Raw genomic sequence first — 20,419 nt, 5'->3', positions numbered from 1 at the left:
ACCCACGTGCTGGTTGCTGGCTCCTGGTAGACCCCAAGCGGGTCTATTACAGATCTGCAGTCACCTCTCATCTTCCAGCAGCCACAAACCCACCAAGTCCTCCCTGCAGCTCCAGCTCATCACCATGGAGCAGTGAACTTCAGCTTCATGATCCTCCCATGTTAGATCCCCAGTGTGCACAGAAAGCACAGAAAGGAGCAGCATTTAAGAGGCTCAGCTCTGGGTTTTATTGAAGCTTGTGTGGCTGCTTTATTTCCTCCTCCGAGATGTCATTTCTATTTGTGACTATGCCACAAGCTGTTCCTAAAAAGGACGCGGCTGGATGATGTGTTGCCTTTCTCCTCCCATAAGTGAGTCTTATGGTGAGCAATAATGAATGACTTGGTATTGTTATTTAAAACAGTGACAGCAGCCATGCAGGAGGAGGAGAAGCCATGCAGGCTAATGGGGAGAAGCCTGAGCTTTATTCACTGTAAGCAGTGAGTTGCTGAGCTGGTGCTTCATCCTGTGCCTTCCATCCAGCTGTCTTTGCTGAGAGGCTCTGAGAACTCAAAGCACTGAACCAAAATCAGCTGAGGATGCAAAACCACATCTGCATCGTGGCAGCCAAGGTACTGCACTGAGAGTTTGGTCTGTTTATGTGCTGTGTGAGAATGGTTTCAGATTTGGAAATGAACTTCCAGGACCAGCTTTAGTTGGGGAGATAAGAGCTGGAGCCTCCATGGGCTCTTGGCTTTGGGAAACCTGGGCAGGTTGGTCTTTATGGTGTGTAAAGAGTCTGGGTGACCTGGTAGAGCATGTGCTCGGTGGCCTCCACAAAGTACTGGCAGCACAGCCACTCCTCGAGGCCAGGGCTCCCCTCGGCCAGCTTTAGCAGCAGCAGAGCCCTCTTCATCTCCAACCAGCTCTGCAGCAGGAACAGCGTCTTCCTGCTCTTAGCAAATAGCTCCTGGCGAGGACCCCAGAGCAGGACCTGCAGGATGTGCCTGGCTTCCCTGATGGAGACCCTCTTGCATGGATCTCGGTGGAGAAGCAGCGTGGCCAAATGCTTGAGTCCCGTGGAATAGATGGACAGGGAGGGGATGGCAGGAAGCTGATCGCTTCTCAGATCCAAAGCGTTTTCCAGAGAGATATCCACGTGCAGTATCTTATAGATCAACATGCCAACGTTCAGCTCATCTGCCATCGGGGTGGTGAGAGCAGCAGACCCTTTGGTCCAGTCCCACTCTTGGCTGGTGGAACAAGGTCTGGTCTTGTCTTTCACCTTGAAGAAGTTGCTGATGAGCAGCCTTGGAAGGGACAGCCCCACAGATCCCTCCTTGTCCTGCTGACTGCCAGGGGGACGCGGGCACTGCACCAACAACAGGTTCTCTGGGCAGATATCACCCTGCCCCATATTCTGCACCCTGAGGTGCTCCAGCCCCGTGCACAGCTGCAGGAGGAGCAGACATGCCAGGCGTTCATAGTGCCCAGGGCTGCTCCTATGCAGTGCATGGGAGCTCTCCACAAACCCTGCCAGGGTCTGGTAGGGCACATCTGGAGACAGGAGGACCTGCAGGACACGGGGAACAGCAGGGCAGCCTGGGGACAGTCCCTGTTTGCTGGGGTGACCTGGGAGGACCAATGCCCCTGGGAGACGGTCAGTGAAGCGGCTGATGATGCGCTGGATGCTGCAGTGTGATCCAAGGGAGCTCTGTATTTCTTTGGTGCAGCAGCCTGGCTTGAGGACCTGCAAGGAGAGATGGGGCAGATGTGCAGCTCCTACCCATGCATAGTGCTCCCCTGCACCTCTTGGTGTGTGCTGAAGCAGCTTGGAGCAAGAAATCAGGTTGGATATGAGAAAGAAGTGAGGGTGGTGAGCACCAAAGAGGAACCACCCAAATGCCATCCATCCTGCCCACCCACCCATTGGGGCTCCTGCTGCCCCCAATCCCCCTTACCTTGGCTGCGAGCTCCAGCTGTTCATTCCTAAAGGTGACCCCCACACGGTAATACCAGGCATCCCCACTCTGGCAGCACGGCTCCCCCTGCAGCACGTTGAGTGCAGCCCAGCCTTGCCCTGCCAGCTTGGCTTGCAGCCCCTCCCAGGACCCCATTAGCCCCTCCATGGCACGGGCACACAGCCGGGTCAGGCCAGCAGCATGACAGCCCACCATGAGGTCGCACAGCCCTGTCCGGTCCTCCAGACCCTGCAGGATCGGGCTTAGCACTGCATCCCCTGTTCTAAATGTCAGATCTGCCGGGTTGGGCATCAGAAACACCCCCCGGGTCTCCCCCAGGCTATGTGACTTGGTCAGGGGCTTTTTGGGTGCCCCATCTTTGTGTTGAGACCAAGAGCTGCTGAGCTGTGGCAGGGGGTCTCGGCCATAGGGCTTCCATGTGCCCTGCTCAGGGAGGGACTCAGCTCTCTGCAGCTGCTTTTGGGGCAAGGGGGGAGGCAGGGGGTCGTGGCCAGGCTGTGGGGGGGCTCTCCTGGCTCCATCCCCTCGGCTGGCCTTGGTGGGGACGAGGTGGGCACGCAGCTCTCCTGCAGAGAGAGGAATTATTCACCCCATGTTATTCCCCTCAAAGACACACAGCACCCAGTGCTGAGCCCCCACTCCCACCCCCCTGGCTGGATGCTGGGCTGTCACTCACCCACGTTGCTGTAGATGAGGTCTGAGGTTGGGGTCCGAGGTGGGTGCTCCTCCAGGGTGTCCAATACGGGCATGTTCACCATAGAGCCCCCCAGGTCCAGGCTGGCACAGCGGGCTCGTGCCATGGCCCTGCACAGAGCTGGGAGTCAGTGCATGGCCCCCCCCAGGGGCTTCCGCTGTCAGCTCCAGAGAGTCAAGAAAAAGGGGAAGCAGTGGGTAGGGAGGCCGTGTCTGCCTTGTTTTGGGGTGAAAAACAGGGAGGTTGGGCTGCCTGTGACTGCAGCCCCTGTTCTGCTGGTGGAAGCTGCTGTGGGCTTTGTGCCTGCTTGTGTGTGTTTGCAGAAGGATGGGGGGCACCCCAGGTCTGCCCTGCTGATCCCTGCTTGGTGGATGATGGATGGGGGGGGTGTATGGGGTAAGAGCAGGAAAACCTCCCTCCCAGCCCAAGCAGGGATGGAGTGTGAGGGATCCAGAGTTCTATGCACGAGAAGGGGAGCACACAAACACTGAGCGGGGATGGGGAGCAGCAAGAAGGGGCCACCCATGGGGCTGCACTTCCCTGTTCTGGCCAGACTCGGTGCAAACCTGCACGTCCAACCCTGCTGCTATGAGCAGTACTGAAACAACACCGACTTTCCTGAAACCCACCGTTTTCTGCTCCCAACACCATCAGACTTCAGCCCAGATTCGCCTCCCTCCCCCCAGGGAACGATATTACCCTGCTGCAACCGCAGGTCTCACTGCGGTGCAACGCTTTATGCTGGAGCATTCGAAGCGGGTGCAGCTGCACTTGGGGAGATGTTTGCAGAGCAGTTTGTTACCTCCGAGCTTTCCCTGGCAGCGGTGGGGGCCTGCTGGGCTCCATTCTCATATCCCGGCTCTGCTGGGGGCTTCCTGGGCTCAGCAAATGCTCCCAAACCCCATCCTGTGCTCCACCTGTGCTGGCCATGGCTCCTACTTGCAGGAAGATGTGCTTTCAAAACGCATTCACCAATGTCTACGTGAGCTTAAAGGAAGCTCGAGGCTCAGTGTTGCTCCCCGGGGTGCTCCGGGGGCACCGATTGCACTCAGCAGCGTGCACTGACCGCTGCAGGTTGTTGCAATGGGTTTGCTTCATCCCTGCTGCTCGGATACGCTTTGTGTTCCTCCTTTGTGCAAGATGTGGGTTTGCAGAGAGGAAAGGTAACAAGTTTTGTGTTAGAGAAAGGGAAGGGGAAATGGGAAGGGGAAGGGAAAGGGGAAAAGGAAATAGGAAAGAAAGAGGAATGAATGTGAATAGGAAGGGAAGGGAAAGGATGGGAAAGAAAGGGAAGGGGAAATAGAAGGGAAGGGAAAGGAAAGAGGGAAGGGAAAGGAAGGGAAGGGAAGGGAAGGGAAGGGAAGGGAAGGGAAGGGAAGGGAAGGGAAGGGAAGGGAAGGGAAGGGAAGGGAAGGGAAGGGAAGGGAAGGGAAGGGAAGGGAAGGGAAGGGAAGGGGTAGGCATCTCTCTGGATACGCCTTTTTTTTTTTTCTTCCGTGCAGAAAGTGATTGAAAAAGCCCAGTTTTGTGCTCCTGCCCTGGCCAGCTGCAGAGCTAAGGGGCAGCTTCTAAACAGGGCCACCACTGTGCTGGAGGCACCCCAGAAGCATCCTCAAATCCCTGCTGGGTACATGGTTTGGGGGTTGGGGAGGGAAGCATCTGGGAGCCACCCAGAGCCCTTTCCTCCAGCAGATGGAGGCATTGCTTTGCTTCACTGCCCGCAGTGCCCATCCCAGTCCCATACTGGGAGAACCAGGACTGTGGGGTGGCACAAGCCCAGGATCAGGGTGTTTTAGGCTGCGTTTCAGGATGCTCAGCAGCCCCAGTGCTGGGGATACAAAGTGGATTGGTCCCCAACCAATTGGGCAAGGGACATTGGGGACATCCAGGTGCCCCATGGGAACAGTGTGAATCTCTTTAATCACCCCCTACCCCAGGTCCATGCAAGCTAGAGGGTGGCTGCAAAGCTTTGCACCTGTCAGCTTCAGGGCATACTTACAAATACTCCCTTAATAATTAATAACAGATTAATAGCAGTGGCAGCTTGTTAACACATGCGCATTAATCATTTATTAGTTATTAATAATATGCACTTCGGTCCCCTCTGAAAGTTGTTTTAACATCGTTTATTATGGGGTTCACAGGGCTGGCAGTGGTGCTCAGTGGTAAAGCCCAAATCCCCCACTCCTGACCCCACCGGGGCCCTCACCCCCTGCATGGTAATCCCACCCCAGTGCCCTGGGCTCTGTGTTTGCTCCTAATTGAGCTCTGGGTGTTGCCCAAGCCCTTCTGCTGGAGGCCATGGTATGGATCCTGTGCACGGTGCATGAGTGGCTGTCCGATACTCGAGGCACATGGGGAAGAAAAGGAAAAAACAAAAACCAAGTCAGTCCTGACACTGAGTGGGGTGACATGGGGGGGGGACCCCAACATGAGGCAGCATGCACAGTGTGTGGAGCACTGGGGGCACCTGGCATGCGATGGGACCCATGGAAGGATGACAGGGTGAGATGGATGTTCCCATCACACTTCTATAACATGGGAAGGGAAAGGTGTGGGAGCAGCCTGGGTGGGGGGGCTCCCCATGGTGAACAGGAGCTGCTGGAGTACAGCTGCAAGAGGGGAAATGAGCAGTGGAGGAACCTGCATGGGTGCTGTGCATGCACCTACACCTTCCAGCTGCAGCAGCACCATCCAGAACCTTTCCTCTGGGGTTCCTTCTCCCATTGGTTCCTCAGCTCCAACCCTTCTTTTCCCTCTCTCCTCTCTCACACCCCAGCACTGACCTGCACAGGTGCTGATCATTATTGCTTGTGCAGGAGCATCCCCAGCCCACATGGTTGAGCTGCCCCATGCTGGAGTCACCCAGGTGAAGGTCCCATGGTGTGGCCATGCCTCGGGGTCTGGCTGTGCCCAGGGAGGGGTTGGGGACACCCCAGTGCTGCTCCCTAGTCCTGTGTTACACCGGAAGACTTTTCTTTTGGAAATCATTTAAAAAAGGGTCAGAGGGAAAAAAAGAACAAAAACCAGAAGAGAACAACCATAAACAACACCGAGAAAGTTTTCTTAAGTCTCTTAAAAACAGAACAAAAACCAGAAAGGGAAAAAAAGGGGGAAGAAAAGTTGTTGTTTTCTGTTTTGTTTCATTTTGTTTTCCCAGGCCGAAACGCTGCTGATCTCATTGAGAAATGCATAGATGGTAGCAAAAACATCAGCTACATCGGGAGCTGGGATGGTCCTTGGGCCATCTGTGGGGTCACGGAGGGGCTGGGGCCAGCTGGGTTATCTAAACACAGAATCATTAAGGTCTGAAAAGACCTCCAAGATCATCCAGTCCAACAGCCCTCGGTCCCTGACAGCGGTGCTGGCCCTGTTGATGCCCCAAGACATCATTGATGCCCCCGTGCCCCCCCTGGCCCCATTGTGCCACAGCCGTGCCTGGGGCCAGGCTGCAGCCAATGGTTCTCCTTTGGAGAGGCTCAGATCATCTTCATGTTGAACTTCCTGGCTCCTCCTTGGCCCGTGGTGGTGGTGGGTCCATCCACCTTCCGGAAGGAATACTCCACTGAGAAATTGTTCTTGTGCTGCCCTCGGCCCCGGCTCCAGACGAACAGGAGCAGGAAGCAAAAGAGGACCACACCGAGGAAGGTGATGCAGCCCATGGCCGTGGACACCAGGATGGTCTTGAGATCCAGCGTGAACTTTAAGAAGACCTGCGTGTCGTTGTGGTAGGTGTCATTGAACTCATTGAGGTACAAAGTCCGGTTGGCATTGGAGGAGCCATCGTTTGGGTGTCCCTTGACCGTCAGAGTAGCAAAATAGGTGTCGTTGCCCCCTGCGTTGCTGGCAATACAGATATAGGTACCACTGTCCTGCACTTGGGCAAAGCGGATCTCCAGGGTGCCCCCTGGCAGTACGGTTGCTCTCCCCATGCTGCGCGTGGTGATCATGCGGTGCTGAGGGGACACCCAGACGATAGAGGGCTCCGGCTCCCCATCCGCCCGGCATAGGAAGGACACGGACTGCCCTTCACGGGCCGTCACGTGCTGCAGCTTCCGATCCCTGATCTTGGGTTTCTGGCAGGTGAAGTACTCGAAGAGCACGGAGTCGGGGAAGTCACGGAGAGCGTTTCCCTGGATTTCGGGAGGTGTGGAGCACATGGGCTGTTGGCCATCAAAGTTGAGCGTCTTCCGTCGCTGTAGGATCCAGAGGAGGCGGCAGTCGCAGGCCAGGGGGTTCCTGTCCACCCTCAGGGTCTCCAGTGTGTTCACAGAGTGGAAGGTGCTCTCCTCCAACGTGGAGAGAAAGTTGCTGGAGAGGTTGAGCAGACGGATTTGTCTCAGACCAGAGAAAGCCTGCGGCTCCACGGACACCAAGAGAGCACCCACGATATGCAGCTCCTGGAGCCGGATGAGGTCTTTAAAGGAGCCCTTCAGCACAGTGCTAATGGGGTTGTAGGACAGGTTCAGGTAGCGGAGGTACACCAGGTTCCTCAAGGCAGCAGTGGGCACGGCTGTGATGTTGGTGTAGGTGATGGAGAGCGAGGTGAGGTTCAGACCTTGGAAGCTGGTGGGTGAGATGTCTTCCAGCAGCGGCCAGTTGTCAATCTCCAGCTGCAGGAGGTTGTAGAGCTTCTTGAAGTTCTGCTCCTCCAGTGCAGAGATGCTGAGGTGCCGGAGCCGCAGCACCTCGAGGTTCTGGAGGTAGGAGAGTGATTCGGCTGAGATGGAGGTCAGGTTGCACTTCTCAATGGTCAGTTGCTCCAGGCCAAGCAGCCCCGAGAAGGCGCGTTGGGAGATGTACACCAGGTCGTTATCACCCACCTCCAGGCTCTTCAGGTTCCTTAGGTCCTGGAACATGTAGTCCAAAAGGATAACGAGTTTGTTCTCGCTGATGTCCAGAAGGGTGAGGTTGGTCAGCTTGGTGAAGACCCCCGGGGGGATGAGCTTGAGCTGGTTCCCCCTCAGCCTCAGAGTCTGCAGGTTGAACAAGTTGCTGAAGGCTCCTGGCTCCACATTGGTGATGATGTTCTCGCTGAAGTCCAGCTCCTCCAACAAGGGGTACGGGGAGAGGTCCCCTGGGTTCAGGCAGCGGATGCGGTTCTTGTTGAGCTCCAGGATCTTGGTCTCAGTGGGGATGCCCTCGGGGATGGCAGTGAGACGCTTGCGGTGACACACCACTGACTTGATCTGCGGGGCACACTCGCAGCGAGCAGGGCAGGCTGCCACCTGCAGTGGGCTCAGGAGGACCAGGTGGAGGACCAGGACCGGGAGCCAACATGTCATGGTGTAGAGCATGGTCTTACGGGCTCTCTACCATTCTCCCATACACCTGGAAAGGAAAAAGAGAGCTGTGAGCAGCAAGTTCTATTGAGATCACTGGGCTGTGAGTTACAGCTGAAAAACTCCTCCTTTGGAGTACCCCAAACCATGGTCCATGGCCCTGAGAAGGTTCTCACCTTGCAGGAAACATCATTGACCTCTTCTTGTGGCCTGGGGACCAAACTCACTGCAAACACTTCCCTCCTTTGCTCCAAATCTGCCAGAGATCCCAGTGCTGCTGCAAAGCTCATCAACCACCTTTCCCAAAGATCTGTCATTAACCTAATTAATCAGATTGGAGTGCTGTGGGCTGCTTCTGGAATGCTACAGGATCCAGCCTTTGCACAGTGAGGTTCCCAATCCTCTTTGTGCCCACAGCGTGGGGAAGGATGCTATCTCTGTGGATAATTTCCAGCCCTGATCCTATTATACAAGCCGAGCAATTCTCCAGCAGTAAACCCATTGCTCAGTGCAATTTAGGAGCCATGGGAGATTATCTTTTAAAGACTTCTTTTTACATGTCTTAATTTCGCCACGCTTCCCTGTCTCTCTGAACCAGGAGGGAAAGCATCACCATCATCCACAAGGCATCAGCATGGGGCTGTGCGGTGCTAAGTAGGGCCCTATGGAGGGTGGGATCACAGATCCCACTGCTTTCCCCACTTCCTAGCCATGCATTCCTATTACTTTTGGGATCCATGAGGAGCTGCGTGCTCACGCTTTGACTTCACCCTTGTGGTCTGAGTGTCTCTTTTCCTCCTCTCCCCAACCTGGGAAGGATGCACCCAGACACAACCTGCAGGAGAAGTCACTATGGGTTATTAATAGCTCATTACTGCCATAGCATCACCATCTCCGGGGCTTGCCTGGCCTCTGGGGAGCGAGGCCAATTAAGATTCAACTTGAAGGCCTAGATAGAGGCTGCTCATTGCGTTTAATTTGTTTTTAAAAATAACACGCCTGCTGCTTGCTGGGCTGGGGAGCAGAGCCAAGACAGCCCAGGCTGCAGCATGGCCACGGAGCAGTGATGGAGCAGCTGAGCAGTGCTGCAGAGCTGTGCAGAGGTGGCTCCTCAGCTCTCAGGTCTCTCCTTTTCTGAATAAAGACCAGAAAACAAGCCAGTCTTGACATTTCTAGGCTCCCCTGCTTTGACAACATGCAAGTACAACCACTTCAGCAGAAGCAATGTCTTGTTTTATTCTTGCATCTGCTCGCAGAATGGTCCCACTGGGGCTGCCCTCAGAGACTGCTGCTCAAAGCCATTTTCCTCCTCAGACTGTGCTTTAGCAGCACCCAAGGGAGTCCCAGCCCTATGCCCAGCAGCACCCACAGCTGCCAACTCACATCTTTGCTGCTCAGCCCCACACCTGCAGCACTGCATAGGGCTTTTGGGACCAAAATTTGGGACTCAGCACTTGGTCTTGTGGAATATCATCCCATTGGCCTCATCCCAGTGATCCTCCATAGGGATTGATCCTTCCCTCAGGCAGATTGACACTCCCTCCCCACTTAGTGCCACTCAGTCTCCTCCAGATGATTGAGATATTAAGCAGAGCCACCCCTGGTGGCTTCAAAGAACACAGAATGGCTCAGACTGCATCACAAAGTTCCAGGCCCCTCCCTGCTGCATGCAGAGCCTCCAACCTCTATACCTAATACTAGATCAGGCTGCCCAGGTCCCCATCCAACCTGGCCTTGAACATCTCCAGGGATGGATGGGGCATCCACAACCTCTCTGGGCTTCAACAAGGCACCTGATGGTCACAGGCTCTTGGTCTACCTAGCTCCTCCACCTGATCTGGGGTGCAGAATCAGAGCAGCTGATGCCAGGACCACAGGAGGTGAGAGGAGAACAGAGACAGAGACCTGGGGGTGACGTGAGGCCAGCAGCCTCCCTGCACTGCCCTGATGATGCTCTGGCCATCAGGCAATTAGCAACATGAGCATGAGAACAATCCAGCTGAAACAGGGCGAGCTGAGTGCAGAAAGGAAGAAAATCAATCAGCAGAGCCGATGGAGAATTACCAAATGGAGTTATTCCTAATCCCATCAGGGGCTGCTGGGAATCAAGCGCTTCCATCTCCATGCATCCCAACAGATTTACTGGGTCACTTCATTTCCAGGCTCTGCTCACCACCACGTGGAAACCCCCAACCCTCGCAACGGCTGCGAGGCCCCAGAATGAAGGATTCCCAACACCAAGGAGACAGCCCCAAAGAAGGCACCGCTTATTTTTAGAGACAACCTTATGATTGTTAAGCGTGTGGCCCAGGCAACACCGTGCAGGCAGCCACAGATTGGCCGCAATCTGCTCTTCTTCTTGATAGACATCACGTCTGAATCTCTATCTCTGCAAGATGCTCTCTGGAGAGAAGACATTTCCATACGACCACAAAGTACAACATTTCCAAAAGGTCACTGCAGCGGGTGCAGGTGGTTGGTATTCCATCATGAGTGTCTTCATTGCTCTCCAAGGCTTTGGAAGGGGAGAAATGGGGGGGTAGTGGGGGACCAGGTAGTACCCCAGGTTATCATTGAGGCTCTCCCAGTGAGTTTCTGCTGTGCAAGGAGTTTTAACTTGCAGAAGCCTGTATCCCTGTGGCTTTCTGTGGTTATTTCCCCAAAACTTAATGGTCTGCTCATTGCAGCTGGCACAGCACACTCAGATGGATTTGCATGGAGGGGTGGCTCGCTGGATCTCCAAGCATGGGATCCCCAGGCTGTGCTGGGGATGGTGACAGGAACCACCTCCTGCTGTCACCCACCTCCTGCAGACACATCACCCAATGCAGCACCCAAGCACCCAGACCACTCTGCCACCTCATCACCAGCCACCCAGGGAGGGGACCCTGTGCCTTCCCTCTAAGCCAGGCAGCTTTGTGATAAATGAAGTGCGGGAGCAGGATGATTAATAACCATTTCAGAACAGCATACGCTGTAATTATCCACCTTTCAGAGAGCTGATTAATGATGCTGCTCAGGGGCATGAGGAGCCCCCACACTCACCCTGGGTGGGTACAGGCTCCGGGTGCTGAGGATTTTACTGCTGCTGCCCCAGGAATGCTCCAGTTTGGTCCAGCACTTCCATCCAGCTGGATGGGGCTGTGCTTTAAGCTCAGGCTCCCAAGCTGGGATCGCTGGGTTGGTGAAACCTCTGCATTCCTCACCTGGCAGCATCCCACGCACTGCAAGTTGCTGTTCCTAATGCAGCCAACAAGGATGCTTCAGGGGCACAGAAGTCCCCTCCAGATCAACACCTGAGGGATGGATACTGGCATAAGGTCCTTGGGATGCTACAGGACCTGGGCAGGGCTATATGGGGCCAACTGCCCCCCACGGGCACTGCATCATTGCCAAAGCTCTGATTTGAGCAGACAGATGGATTTATGGGCAGGAGGAACAGACTGACAAGGCAGCCGGACAGACAGATGTCTGCTCTGAAGACAGGGTGGAAAGGCAGCCATGGGTGGAAAACAGCCTGAGCCCGTCAGGACCGCTCTGCTTTCCATGGGAAAACAAGTCAGTGGGCACAGAGGGGCAGCAGCTGCTGATCCACAGCACCCATCCTGCTGGAAAAACCCACTCAGGGCAGAGGTCCCCATAGGGCACTGCGATCCGTCTGCCTTTCAGCTCTGCTCAGCATCAGTCTGGGGCTGGATGACTTTTTTAAGGCAAGTCTACAGCTGCTGTGTTTGAAATGCTATCGCCGTCCCGGTGATGATCATGAGAGCAGCGAGCAAAGAGTAAAATGCCACTGAGGGGGGAAATAACACTCGACATTGCAATGCATATCCTCATCCTGCCAGGCAGGGGTGTATATTGCAACCTAGACCCAACCAGCCTTGCTTTAATAAGGGGAGGCAGACTGGGGGGACATTGTCTCAGTCCTATGGAGAGCAGATCTCAAACCCACACTGGTCCAGGCAGCCGGGTGGGTGGATGGATGCAGCAGACCTGGGTAGAAGACAGTACAGACTTGCATTCCTGAAGGATACAGCCCTGCACCCAAAAGCAGAGCAGCCCGGGGGCTCCCACTGTGCTGCCCCAATGGCTCCTCCATGCCGGGAGCTGCAGAGAATGAGGACATTTGGAGCATGAGATGCTGGCGTTGGTCCCCAGATTGGCAGCTTCAGGGCATCAGCTGTGGCTGTGGGAGCAGGAGAGCAACACCATTCCCATCTACAGTCCCAAAAAGGCTCCCAAAACCCCAATCTCTCCGCTTGGGGCAATGGGCAGAGATTTCTCAGCCATTCTATAGAATAAACCTGGACCCAGCAGCACTGAACTCCCAGTGGTGCAGAACCAATGCCACGAGGAGCACCCAGAGCCCAATCCCCCACCAATAGACCCCCCATACTCACCGTTCTGCAGGTCCAGGGCTGCACTGACAGCTGGCATCTGCGAGGCTGGGCAGGTTTACATGGTGAAGTGTGCAGCACGGCCAGAGCCCGCTCCTCTGGGTAAAACAGCACAGGGAAAACAGCATGAATCCTCTCCTACAGCATCCCAAACAGATACACCCGAAGGCCAAAGCGCAGTCACATCCCAGAGAGGGGGAGCAGACTTAGCTTTGCTCCACCCCAATGTGTGAGCCGGCTGTTGTACCTCCCCTTGTTATACATATGCATGTAATCACATAGGAAGATCTGACAAGCAGATGGGCATCTGTAAGGGAGGCTAATATAAAGACGCTAACAAAGATGATGGTAGATAGTCAAAGGTTATTAGCAAAGCAAAACTCACCAATATTGATGCCTTGACCAGAAAGCTGAAGCAGCCTCCACTGGGGAGCAACCTCCAAGAGATGCTGCCTCAGTGGTGGTCAGCCCTTAAATGAGGTCTTAGAGGAGGTGGAGTCGAGGTCCACCCCTTCCAGGAGCACAGCTCCATTACTCTCACCTGTGCTCCCACAGCTGACCCAACACTTGCTTCAGCTGATTAATCAGAGGTTCAAGCTGTGATTTCCCATACAGCATCCAAACCTGTGACCCTTGCTTGGGTCTCTGCCCCTTGGGGCAAAGCATTCCCAACCCCATTCTTGGCATGGGGCATCAACCTCAGGGAAGATCAAGTTTAATTTGCTAGTAATTAAGCAAGAGGGGATTTAAGAACTCCCTTTGAGTGGAAATAGAGCTCTTTCCAGCTAACAGATCACTAGAGCTGAGACCAGGACAGTTAGCTGTGCCCTGCAGCCTCCTGTGAGCCACTCTAACCCTAACCCCAAAGCCCTAACCCTAAAACTAACTCCAACCCTAACAACAAAGCCCTAAGCATAACCCTCTAATGCTAAAATCCTGGCCCTAACAGTAACCCTAAAGCCCTAATGCCTATCCTTAACCCTAAGTGCTCATTGATGAGCAAAACCCCACTGGTGAAGAAGAAAGCAATGGCCTTAACCCCCTGCCTCCATTACAGAGCCTGCTGCTCCCACACATCTGAGTGATGAGGGTCTCAACTGATGCTCTTGGCATTTATTTTTGGTTACTCTTACGTCACTTAGCAACCTCCGGTTCAGGTTACTTCAGGGTTTTTTTATGTATGTTTGTGTGTCTGCATTTTAATCCCCATGGAATGGGTCCCTTCCCATGCACCAACTGCCCCTCATCACTGTCACCCTGGGGCTCACTGTCCCTATGCAGAGCCTGCAAACCTGCAGCAAAACCAGCACGCAACGCACTCAGAGTGCTGCAGGAACCCCAAAATCCAGCCCTGGTCCCTCTGTCCCCATGGCACTGCAGCCAGGAGCACAGAGCAATGAGCCGGAGCCTTTCCCTCATTAGTGTAATTAATGTCAGGGCTCCCAGCTGGCCGGGCTGCAGGCTGACCTTTCCCTTCTGGAGAAATGCATGACAGCACCGACCCAATGCGGGGGCGATGGGGGATGTGAGTTTATTTGGAGGAATCAGCTCGTTTGTCTTAGTGATGTGCCTGCAAAAAGAGGAGCAGTCTGCAAAAAGGAAAGGGTTTGGAAAACCATCCCTGGGAGGGGGGGCACAGCATCACTTCTGGGGGGCACAGTCAGTGATGATGGGAAGGAGATGAGGTGCCACAATAACCCGAGTTGGAAGGGACCCATAAGGACCATCGAGTCCAATCCTACAACCCAGAGAGAACTCGAAGGCAAACTCCTTCTGTATTTGTGACTGCAGCAGCAAACAATGTGCAGACTGAGTTTTCCAGCTGCTGTGGGATGTTGGTGTGAGGGGTGGGAGGAAGCAGCCCCACACAGCGATGTCCCCACCACAGCTGTGCACAGAGGAGCAGGGATTACAAAATGCAGCAGTGTTTTGTCTTTTCCTTTTTTTTTCCCCCTTCCATTTGTCATGCTTGGTTAACACCCCTGCTTCAGTAAAAAGGTCACCGTTTAGATCTCATTTATGTTACTTCTGCGGATTGCAAATGCAGGGTGCAGCTTGTTTTCCCTCCTTAATTAGTGTTCAATTACCAGGGTCATGCTCCAGGATTTGGGCTTGGGAAGTGGGAAGCAGTGAGCTGCAGTCATTAGGGCGATGCTCTGCACTGGAGTAAAGGGGTTTGGAGGTAGTTGGAAAGCTGTGGAGAAGCACAGAGTCACTGCAAAATGTTCTTCCTATTAAATATTCACCTTCCTCCTTTATTTCTCCCCCTCTCCCTGTAGCAACGGTATCTGGCAGAAGGATGAATTTTTAATAGGAGGGGGTGGCAGGCAGAGGGAGACCCTAGGGCAGCAATCTATTAAAACAACATCTGAGGGGAAACCAAACCTAAGAGGGAACCACTTGCAGGACCACCAGGCAGAGACCGGAGCACCATCAGCACCACTACAGCCACACAGTGGGGTCACATTGCCCACAGCCCCACTGCTACAGCCCAAGGTTCCCAGCATCCTGCCATGGAAGCAGTGGGATTTCCTCCTTTTGGAGATGTTTTAATGGCTGGCTGCAAGCGACAGCAGTTGCTCAGCCCCTGGGATGAGGCCGCAGAGGGGTTGGAGGATGCTGTGGGGCTATGAGGATGCCCGTCTCGCCACCCCATGTCATACAGCTGAACCTAAAGATAGCCCCCAGTTTGCTTTTCTTATCAACACAACCAGCGCTCCGGGTGAAAGTCCTTTCCCATGAACTCACTGTTGCTTAATAAAGCACAAAACCCTCCGAGACTGTGACACTGGGATCTGTCATTTTAATTCTCAGCAACACTTGTCCCTCTCCCCGGCTGTATGCGGCCGCTGCTATTTTGGCTGACGTGTCAGGAGCTGAACGAGGAGCTCCAGCACTACATGTCCGAGCTGCTCAGGCTTAAGAAAAAGAGCAGAGATGTGACTTCAACCAACCAACCGAAAAAGCAAAACCATAGAATGGAAAGCGCCCGTTCTGCACCCCAAACCCACAGGAGAGCTGTTTGGATCCCACTGTGTGTGTGTGTGTTTGGGGATGCTGAAGGAGGGCATCAGGAGGGGCTGATGGGCACAGCACAACCAAACTCACAGCAGCATGAGAAACTCCAGCAGCTGCTCTCCTGCAATCACTCTCCCTCTTTACAGATGGGGAAACTGAGGCACGGGGCATGGATATATATCTATGTATCTTCTGCACCACCTTAGGGGGTGAACACAGCAGGGAGAGAGCTCAGGGATGGCTCTGCCTTGCCCTGCATGCAGAGATGTGCAGTGTGGAGATGGGAAGATGCTGCTGGTGCTGCCTGGGCTGCCCACAGCACGGCAAGCTGACGGCATGGGAATTACCGCTGCCCACGCGAAACACTTCCAGCCACGTGCTCTGTGTTCCCAGCCTTATTTCCAGGGCTACAGCAAAGGCTTGGGGATGAGAAAGCAGCTGGTTGTGGCTGGAGGAACCCAGATCCCTCTGTGTGCTTGGGGTAGAGATGTGCCCTGTGGGATGGAATGAGATGGGGATGGGATCAGTGGGTTGGGGTGGGATGGGATAGGAGGAGATGGATGGGATGGGATGGGATGACAACAGTGGGACCCCAGTGCCATCCCTGCTCACCCTGTTGCACAAAGCCAACTTCCACCCTGGGGTCATCAATGCCAAACAGCTTCAGGGCATGAAACAGAACTCAGTGCTTTCCTCTCCTCCTCCACCTCCTCTCCCAGGAAGAAAAATAAATTAATAATAACAATAAAAGCTAAATTTGCTGATGTTTAAGTAAAAAGAAACCAGAAAGCCAACACAGAAAGCTCTCACTTCAAGCTGCCTTGCCTCCTGCTTGCCCGAGTCGCTGGGAACACGGCTGCTCCCTGTGCTCAGGCTGCTTCCTCACTGTATGGCAGTGCTGTGCTGGAGAGCATCACCCTTGAGCTCAGTGCTGAGTGCATCCCATACACACTGCATTATTTCTGCAACCTCCAAAAGCCACAAGGAGCCCCACGGGAGCAGTAGCCACCTCTGCCATGTGGGGATGCTGGCTCCATCCCGTGTGATGCTGGAGCAGAGCTTTGGGATGCACAGCCCTGAGCCCTGTGGTGCAGATGGGGCTGGAAGGCATTGCTCTGTGCTGGCTGCAGTGGTTGCATGGGCACAGCCAGGCAGTGCAGCATGGCATGCATGGGTCAGCGTGGGGTTCATCGCCTTCATTTCTGCATGCAAGGCCAGCAACAGGCTCTGCCCTGGCTTTGGAGGCACACATCATAGTGAGGAGCTGTGAGCTGATGGCCAGCTCAGCTTTTCCTGTTGGCTTTTAGAAATTCCTTGTGGTTTGGTTGCAAGTGATGCTTGCAGGAACTTTCTGCATACAGCCCTCACAGTGCTCCATACAGCCCTCAGAGCAGAGGATGGGGTTCACTCCTCAACCCTGTGGGCATCGCATCCCCAACCATGGTGCTAAGCCACGGAGGGTCTGCACCTGAGCAGGGTGCAGGAGCCTTCAGGAGGGCCCAGGTTGCTCCTTTCTGGCCATCTCACATCCCTTGCTTGCCCCATGGCTCACATTTGGGGTGCCATGAAGCTGCCTAGCAGATCTGCTCCGGGTATTTTGCAGGCGCTTTGCCTGTTCCTGTCATCCTCTCTCCTCCTGTTTGCTCTTTCCTCCTTCCCAAAAGGAAAAAAAAAAACCAAAACCCCAACCAAACCAACAAACCACCCATCTCCGGTTAAGGCTGGGCATGAATTTACAGAGCAGCTGCTCTCCTGCAATCACTCCCTCGAGCGAACACGGTGGGAATTAGAGCATCTTTCGTCGGGTTTTAGCTCAATCCACTTTGCGAGTGGATTAGGAAACTGGCACAAGAGTGCTCAGGGTCTGGAGCAGGAAGCTGCTATTCTGGAACGCGATAGGAGCTGTGTGCTGTGACTGCTGCCTGCTCCATTTCCCCGAGAAACACAACCCCGGTAACATTTGCATTTAAATCAATCAACCCTGGGATTTTTGACAGGAGAATCCGCCTAGCCCCTAAAATCGAGGATGCGGAGAGAGGGGGGACAGGCAGGGCCTTGGGGTGGGGACCTGCAAGGCTGGGGGACAACGGGAGCACGGGGAGACCCTTCCTTGTGCCAGAAGGGATGGAGAAAAAGCAGTGGGGAGGACTGCGGGTCGGGAGCCCGGCAGAAAGGCTGGGGGTGAGGCTGGAGTGAAGCACGTTCGGGCTGGAGGTTGCACCTGCAGCTCTGCGCGCATCGGAGGGCACCGAGACCCCCGTGCCCCTCCCCAGCGCTGGGCATCACAAACAGCCCCGGGGATGGGGGGTGGGTGGGGAGGATAATCAGCTGCCCCCGCTCCCCACGTGCAGCCCCCGACCCACCCGCTCCCCGCACTCACCGCTCCGTTCCGGCTCTCGGGCGGCCCACGGTGCGGTGCGGGAGCGGCGGCGGCGTTGTTGCGGGCAGAGCCGCAGCCCCGGGGGCGGCGCGGTGGTTCCGGAGGCGGCGGCGGCGGCTCTGGGTCGGACCCCGGCCCGGTTCTTCCCCCCCCACCCCGCACCCCCCCCCAGCCCGTGGGGCGGCGCTCGGTGCTTCTCTCCGCGCTCTGTCCGTCCGTGCGGAGCCGCCGCCCCCCGCGCCCCCCGGTATAGAGCGGGGAGGGGATGGGAGGGTGCGCGGCCCCGGGAGGGGATGCGGGAACACAGCGTTAATTCCTCGCTCTTGGGCACTGCAAGAAGGGTCGTGCCCCCCCCCCCCCCCTTCGGACCCCCTCTTCCCAGGACCCCCTCACCCCCTAAGCTCTATGCCCCGTGTCACCCCATCCGGGTGCACCCACCTCGCTGTCAGTGCCAGACGCTTCGTCCATACGGGTGAACGAGGACCAACGTGGCTGTTCTCCTATCCAATAGGAAAACTGGGACAAATGGGGTGCGCAGCCCCCAGCCCAGCCGGGGCCCCCACCTTCACATCCTCGCATTGAGCTCTGCCAAAGGACAGCAGCGTGGCTCAGCTCCCCACCAGCTCCTACATCCCATGTGGGGACAGCGCTCACCATCCCTCCCCCCAGCTCCCTGCTCGTCTCCAATCCCGCTAAAGCCTCCCACAAACGGGGATGAGTTGGTTCATTAGGCTTTGAGGATGACAGAGGCCAATTCCCAATTCCTGGGGGCTCATTTCCCTTCCAGCACAGAATTGTGGCTGTGCCACATTGAGCCGTGCATGGACCAGGCTGCTCCTCATGCTCACAGGGCTGAAGTGCACACAGCCTCAAGCCCTCGATCTGTTGCATTACAGCCAGCATCACCCGAGCTCCTCACCTACATTCCCTCCATCTGACAGTGGTTTTTGAGCAGCGCTTGGCACACATCCTCCATTTTACCAACGAGGAACAGCCAGCGGGGCTGAGGAGCAAGGCAATGCCTGGTGCCCTGAGCCACCTTATCGGGTGCTCTGCTCCTATTTGTGCAATGCACTGCCAGGAGAAACGCTGACAGCTCTCCCACTTGGAGTGTTTTATTGGTGCTGCTTCCACTCTCTGTGCTGTGCTGCAGCCCAATGCTTCTGCTGGTGGATATTTCTGGCTGCATCCCACTGCCCGTTTGCTCCAGGACGTGGGTTTATCATCTCAGCACAGACACAGGCTCTCAGGCTTTCCCCTTTGAGTTTCATCCCTGGATCTGCAGCTAAACTTGGTGGGTTTATACAGGCACAAAGGAATCTCAGCGCTGCTTTAAACAATAGCAGTTGATGAGGGCAATAAAAGATGAAAAATCAGAGCGTGAGATGCAGCTGCTTCAGCTGGAGATGCATTTTTAAGGGGCTTGTGGAGGTGGATGAAGCAACCCATGTTTTGTTTTGGTTGCCCAGGCTGGAAAGGTGATTCTGGCTAATTAGAACCCAGTCATTAAGGCATTACTTCAAAACCAAGCAGTCAATTAAAGTGCATCTCCCCCCCCCGTTATTAATCAAGGGATGGGGGAAAACTGCTGCATCCATGGAGGTGGATGGGGGGCTGACATGGGGAACCCAGCAGGCTCATGGAGGGAGCCTCTCTTTGGAGATGCTGTTCTGAGGCAACACGGAGCATCTTGACAAGATTTCCTGCTTTCTGGGTCATTTTCAGACCGATTCAGCAAAATGATTATGGAAAAAAAAAGATTGAGAAAAAAAAATATAAATAAACCTGGCACACATTCAAAATCCTGCAGTTTCTTGGCTGAAAAGTACTAAAGGAAAAAACAAACCACAGTAAGAATGGAGGTAATGCCTCCCATTGAGGAGCAGAGCAGCTTCCAACCCTCTCCCAGCATTGGGGCCCTGCCAGCCCAGCTCAGCACACAGTACTGCCTGCACTAGGACAGCCCATAGGAGCTTAGCCCCCCCAGTAGGGATGCAGCAGCAGTGGGAGCAGTATGATGACTTCAGCCTCTCAGTGATCATTCATTGTGAGTAATGCATAGGGTGGGTCCAGCAATGAGACCCTATGGTGCTGAACTCCATGGAAATGAGGCTGGGGGTTCATTGAGAACCCTTTTGGCACTGGGAGAGGGACAGTGGGAGCAAGGCTTGCCCACAGTGCATGTCCCCTGCACCAGCTGGACCCAGAAGCACCTGATGCTGTCAGCATCCCCATGAACCACCCCACAGGTGTCCAGGTGAGCCCTGCCCTTGACACCCATTTGCTGCTGGGGTCATGAAGAGGGGCCATTCCCCACCCCAAAGATCGCTGCTTTGCAGAGACACAACAACCATGAGCAGAGAGTGACACCGCATGGCCGCAGGCAGCAAGGTGCCCTGGGGACACCGTGCTGCCACTGCCCTTAGGCTGGGAGGACAGCAAGGACCTTACACCGACCTGCAGGGACAGGGACAATGCCACCGCCCCATTGCAAACCACCCCCTTACCTCTGCTGCATGGAGCCGGCAGCATTTCCCCTACAGCCCCGTGCTGCTCTGCCCTGACCCCGTTGTTTCCTTAGCTGTGGTTTTGATCCACATTCAGAGCGTGACCCCCTGGGGGAGGACATCTCACCTCGTGTTTCCCTACAAAGCACCGGACGGATGTACCTACTGCATGGACACAGC

The 20,419-nt window shown here is 55.1% G+C and overlaps 2 protein-coding genes across 2 annotated transcripts; both read right to left on the bottom strand.

The window, feature by feature from the left end:
• Positions 1-203: 203 nt before the first annotated feature.
• On the bottom strand, positions 204-3,873 carry PEAK3 (PEAK family member 3). The gene is made up of 4 exons (XM_032441055.2): positions 3,458-3,873; positions 2,638-2,765; positions 1,941-2,527; positions 204-1,729 (listed from the first exon to the last, which is right to left on the bottom strand). Exons 1-4 carry the CDS (start codon positions 3,583-3,585, stop codon positions 761-763), a joined length of 1,812 nt encoding a protein of 603 aa, XP_032296946.2. The 5' UTR covers positions 3,586-3,873; the 3' UTR covers positions 204-760.
• Positions 3,874-4,702: 829 nt separating this feature from the next.
• LINGO3 (leucine rich repeat and Ig domain containing 3) lies at positions 4,703-7,952 on the bottom strand. The gene has a single exon (XM_085517639.1). The coding sequence runs from the start codon at positions 7,950-7,952 to the stop codon at positions 6,135-6,137; it is 1,818 nt and encodes a 605-aa protein (XP_085373765.1). The 3' UTR covers positions 4,703-6,134.
• Between the last annotated feature and the right edge of the window lie 12,467 nt (positions 7,953-20,419).

Source organism: Coturnix japonica, chromosome 16, assembly GCF_054131305.1.
Source record: "Coturnix japonica strain WE chromosome 16, WE-NBRP24, whole genome shotgun sequence".
NCBI classification, from domain to species: Eukaryota; Metazoa; Chordata; class Aves; order Galliformes; family Phasianidae; genus Coturnix; species Coturnix japonica.
The sequence above is the reverse complement of the archived record's forward strand: the minus strand, read 5'-3'. Positions and strand labels throughout refer to the sequence as shown.

Bases quoted from the DNA above. Each gene is read 5' to 3' on its own strand.
- PEAK3 (XM_032441055.2), bottom strand. From the start codon at position 3,585: ATGGCCAGCACAGGTGGAGCACAGGATGGGGTTTGGGAGCATTTGCTG. The intron at 2,766-3,457 runs GTAACAAACTGC...AGCTCTGTGCAG, and splicing joins CTGCCAGGGAAAGCTCGGAG to GGCCATGGCACGAGCCCGCT. The intron at 2,528-2,637 runs GTGAGTGACAGC...CTCTCTCTGCAG, and splicing joins CCTCATCTACAGCAACGTGG to GAGAGCTGCGTGCCCACCTC.
- LINGO3 (XM_085517639.1), bottom strand. From the start codon at position 7,952: ATGCTCTACACCATGACATGTTGGCTCCCGGTCCTGGTCCTCCACCTG.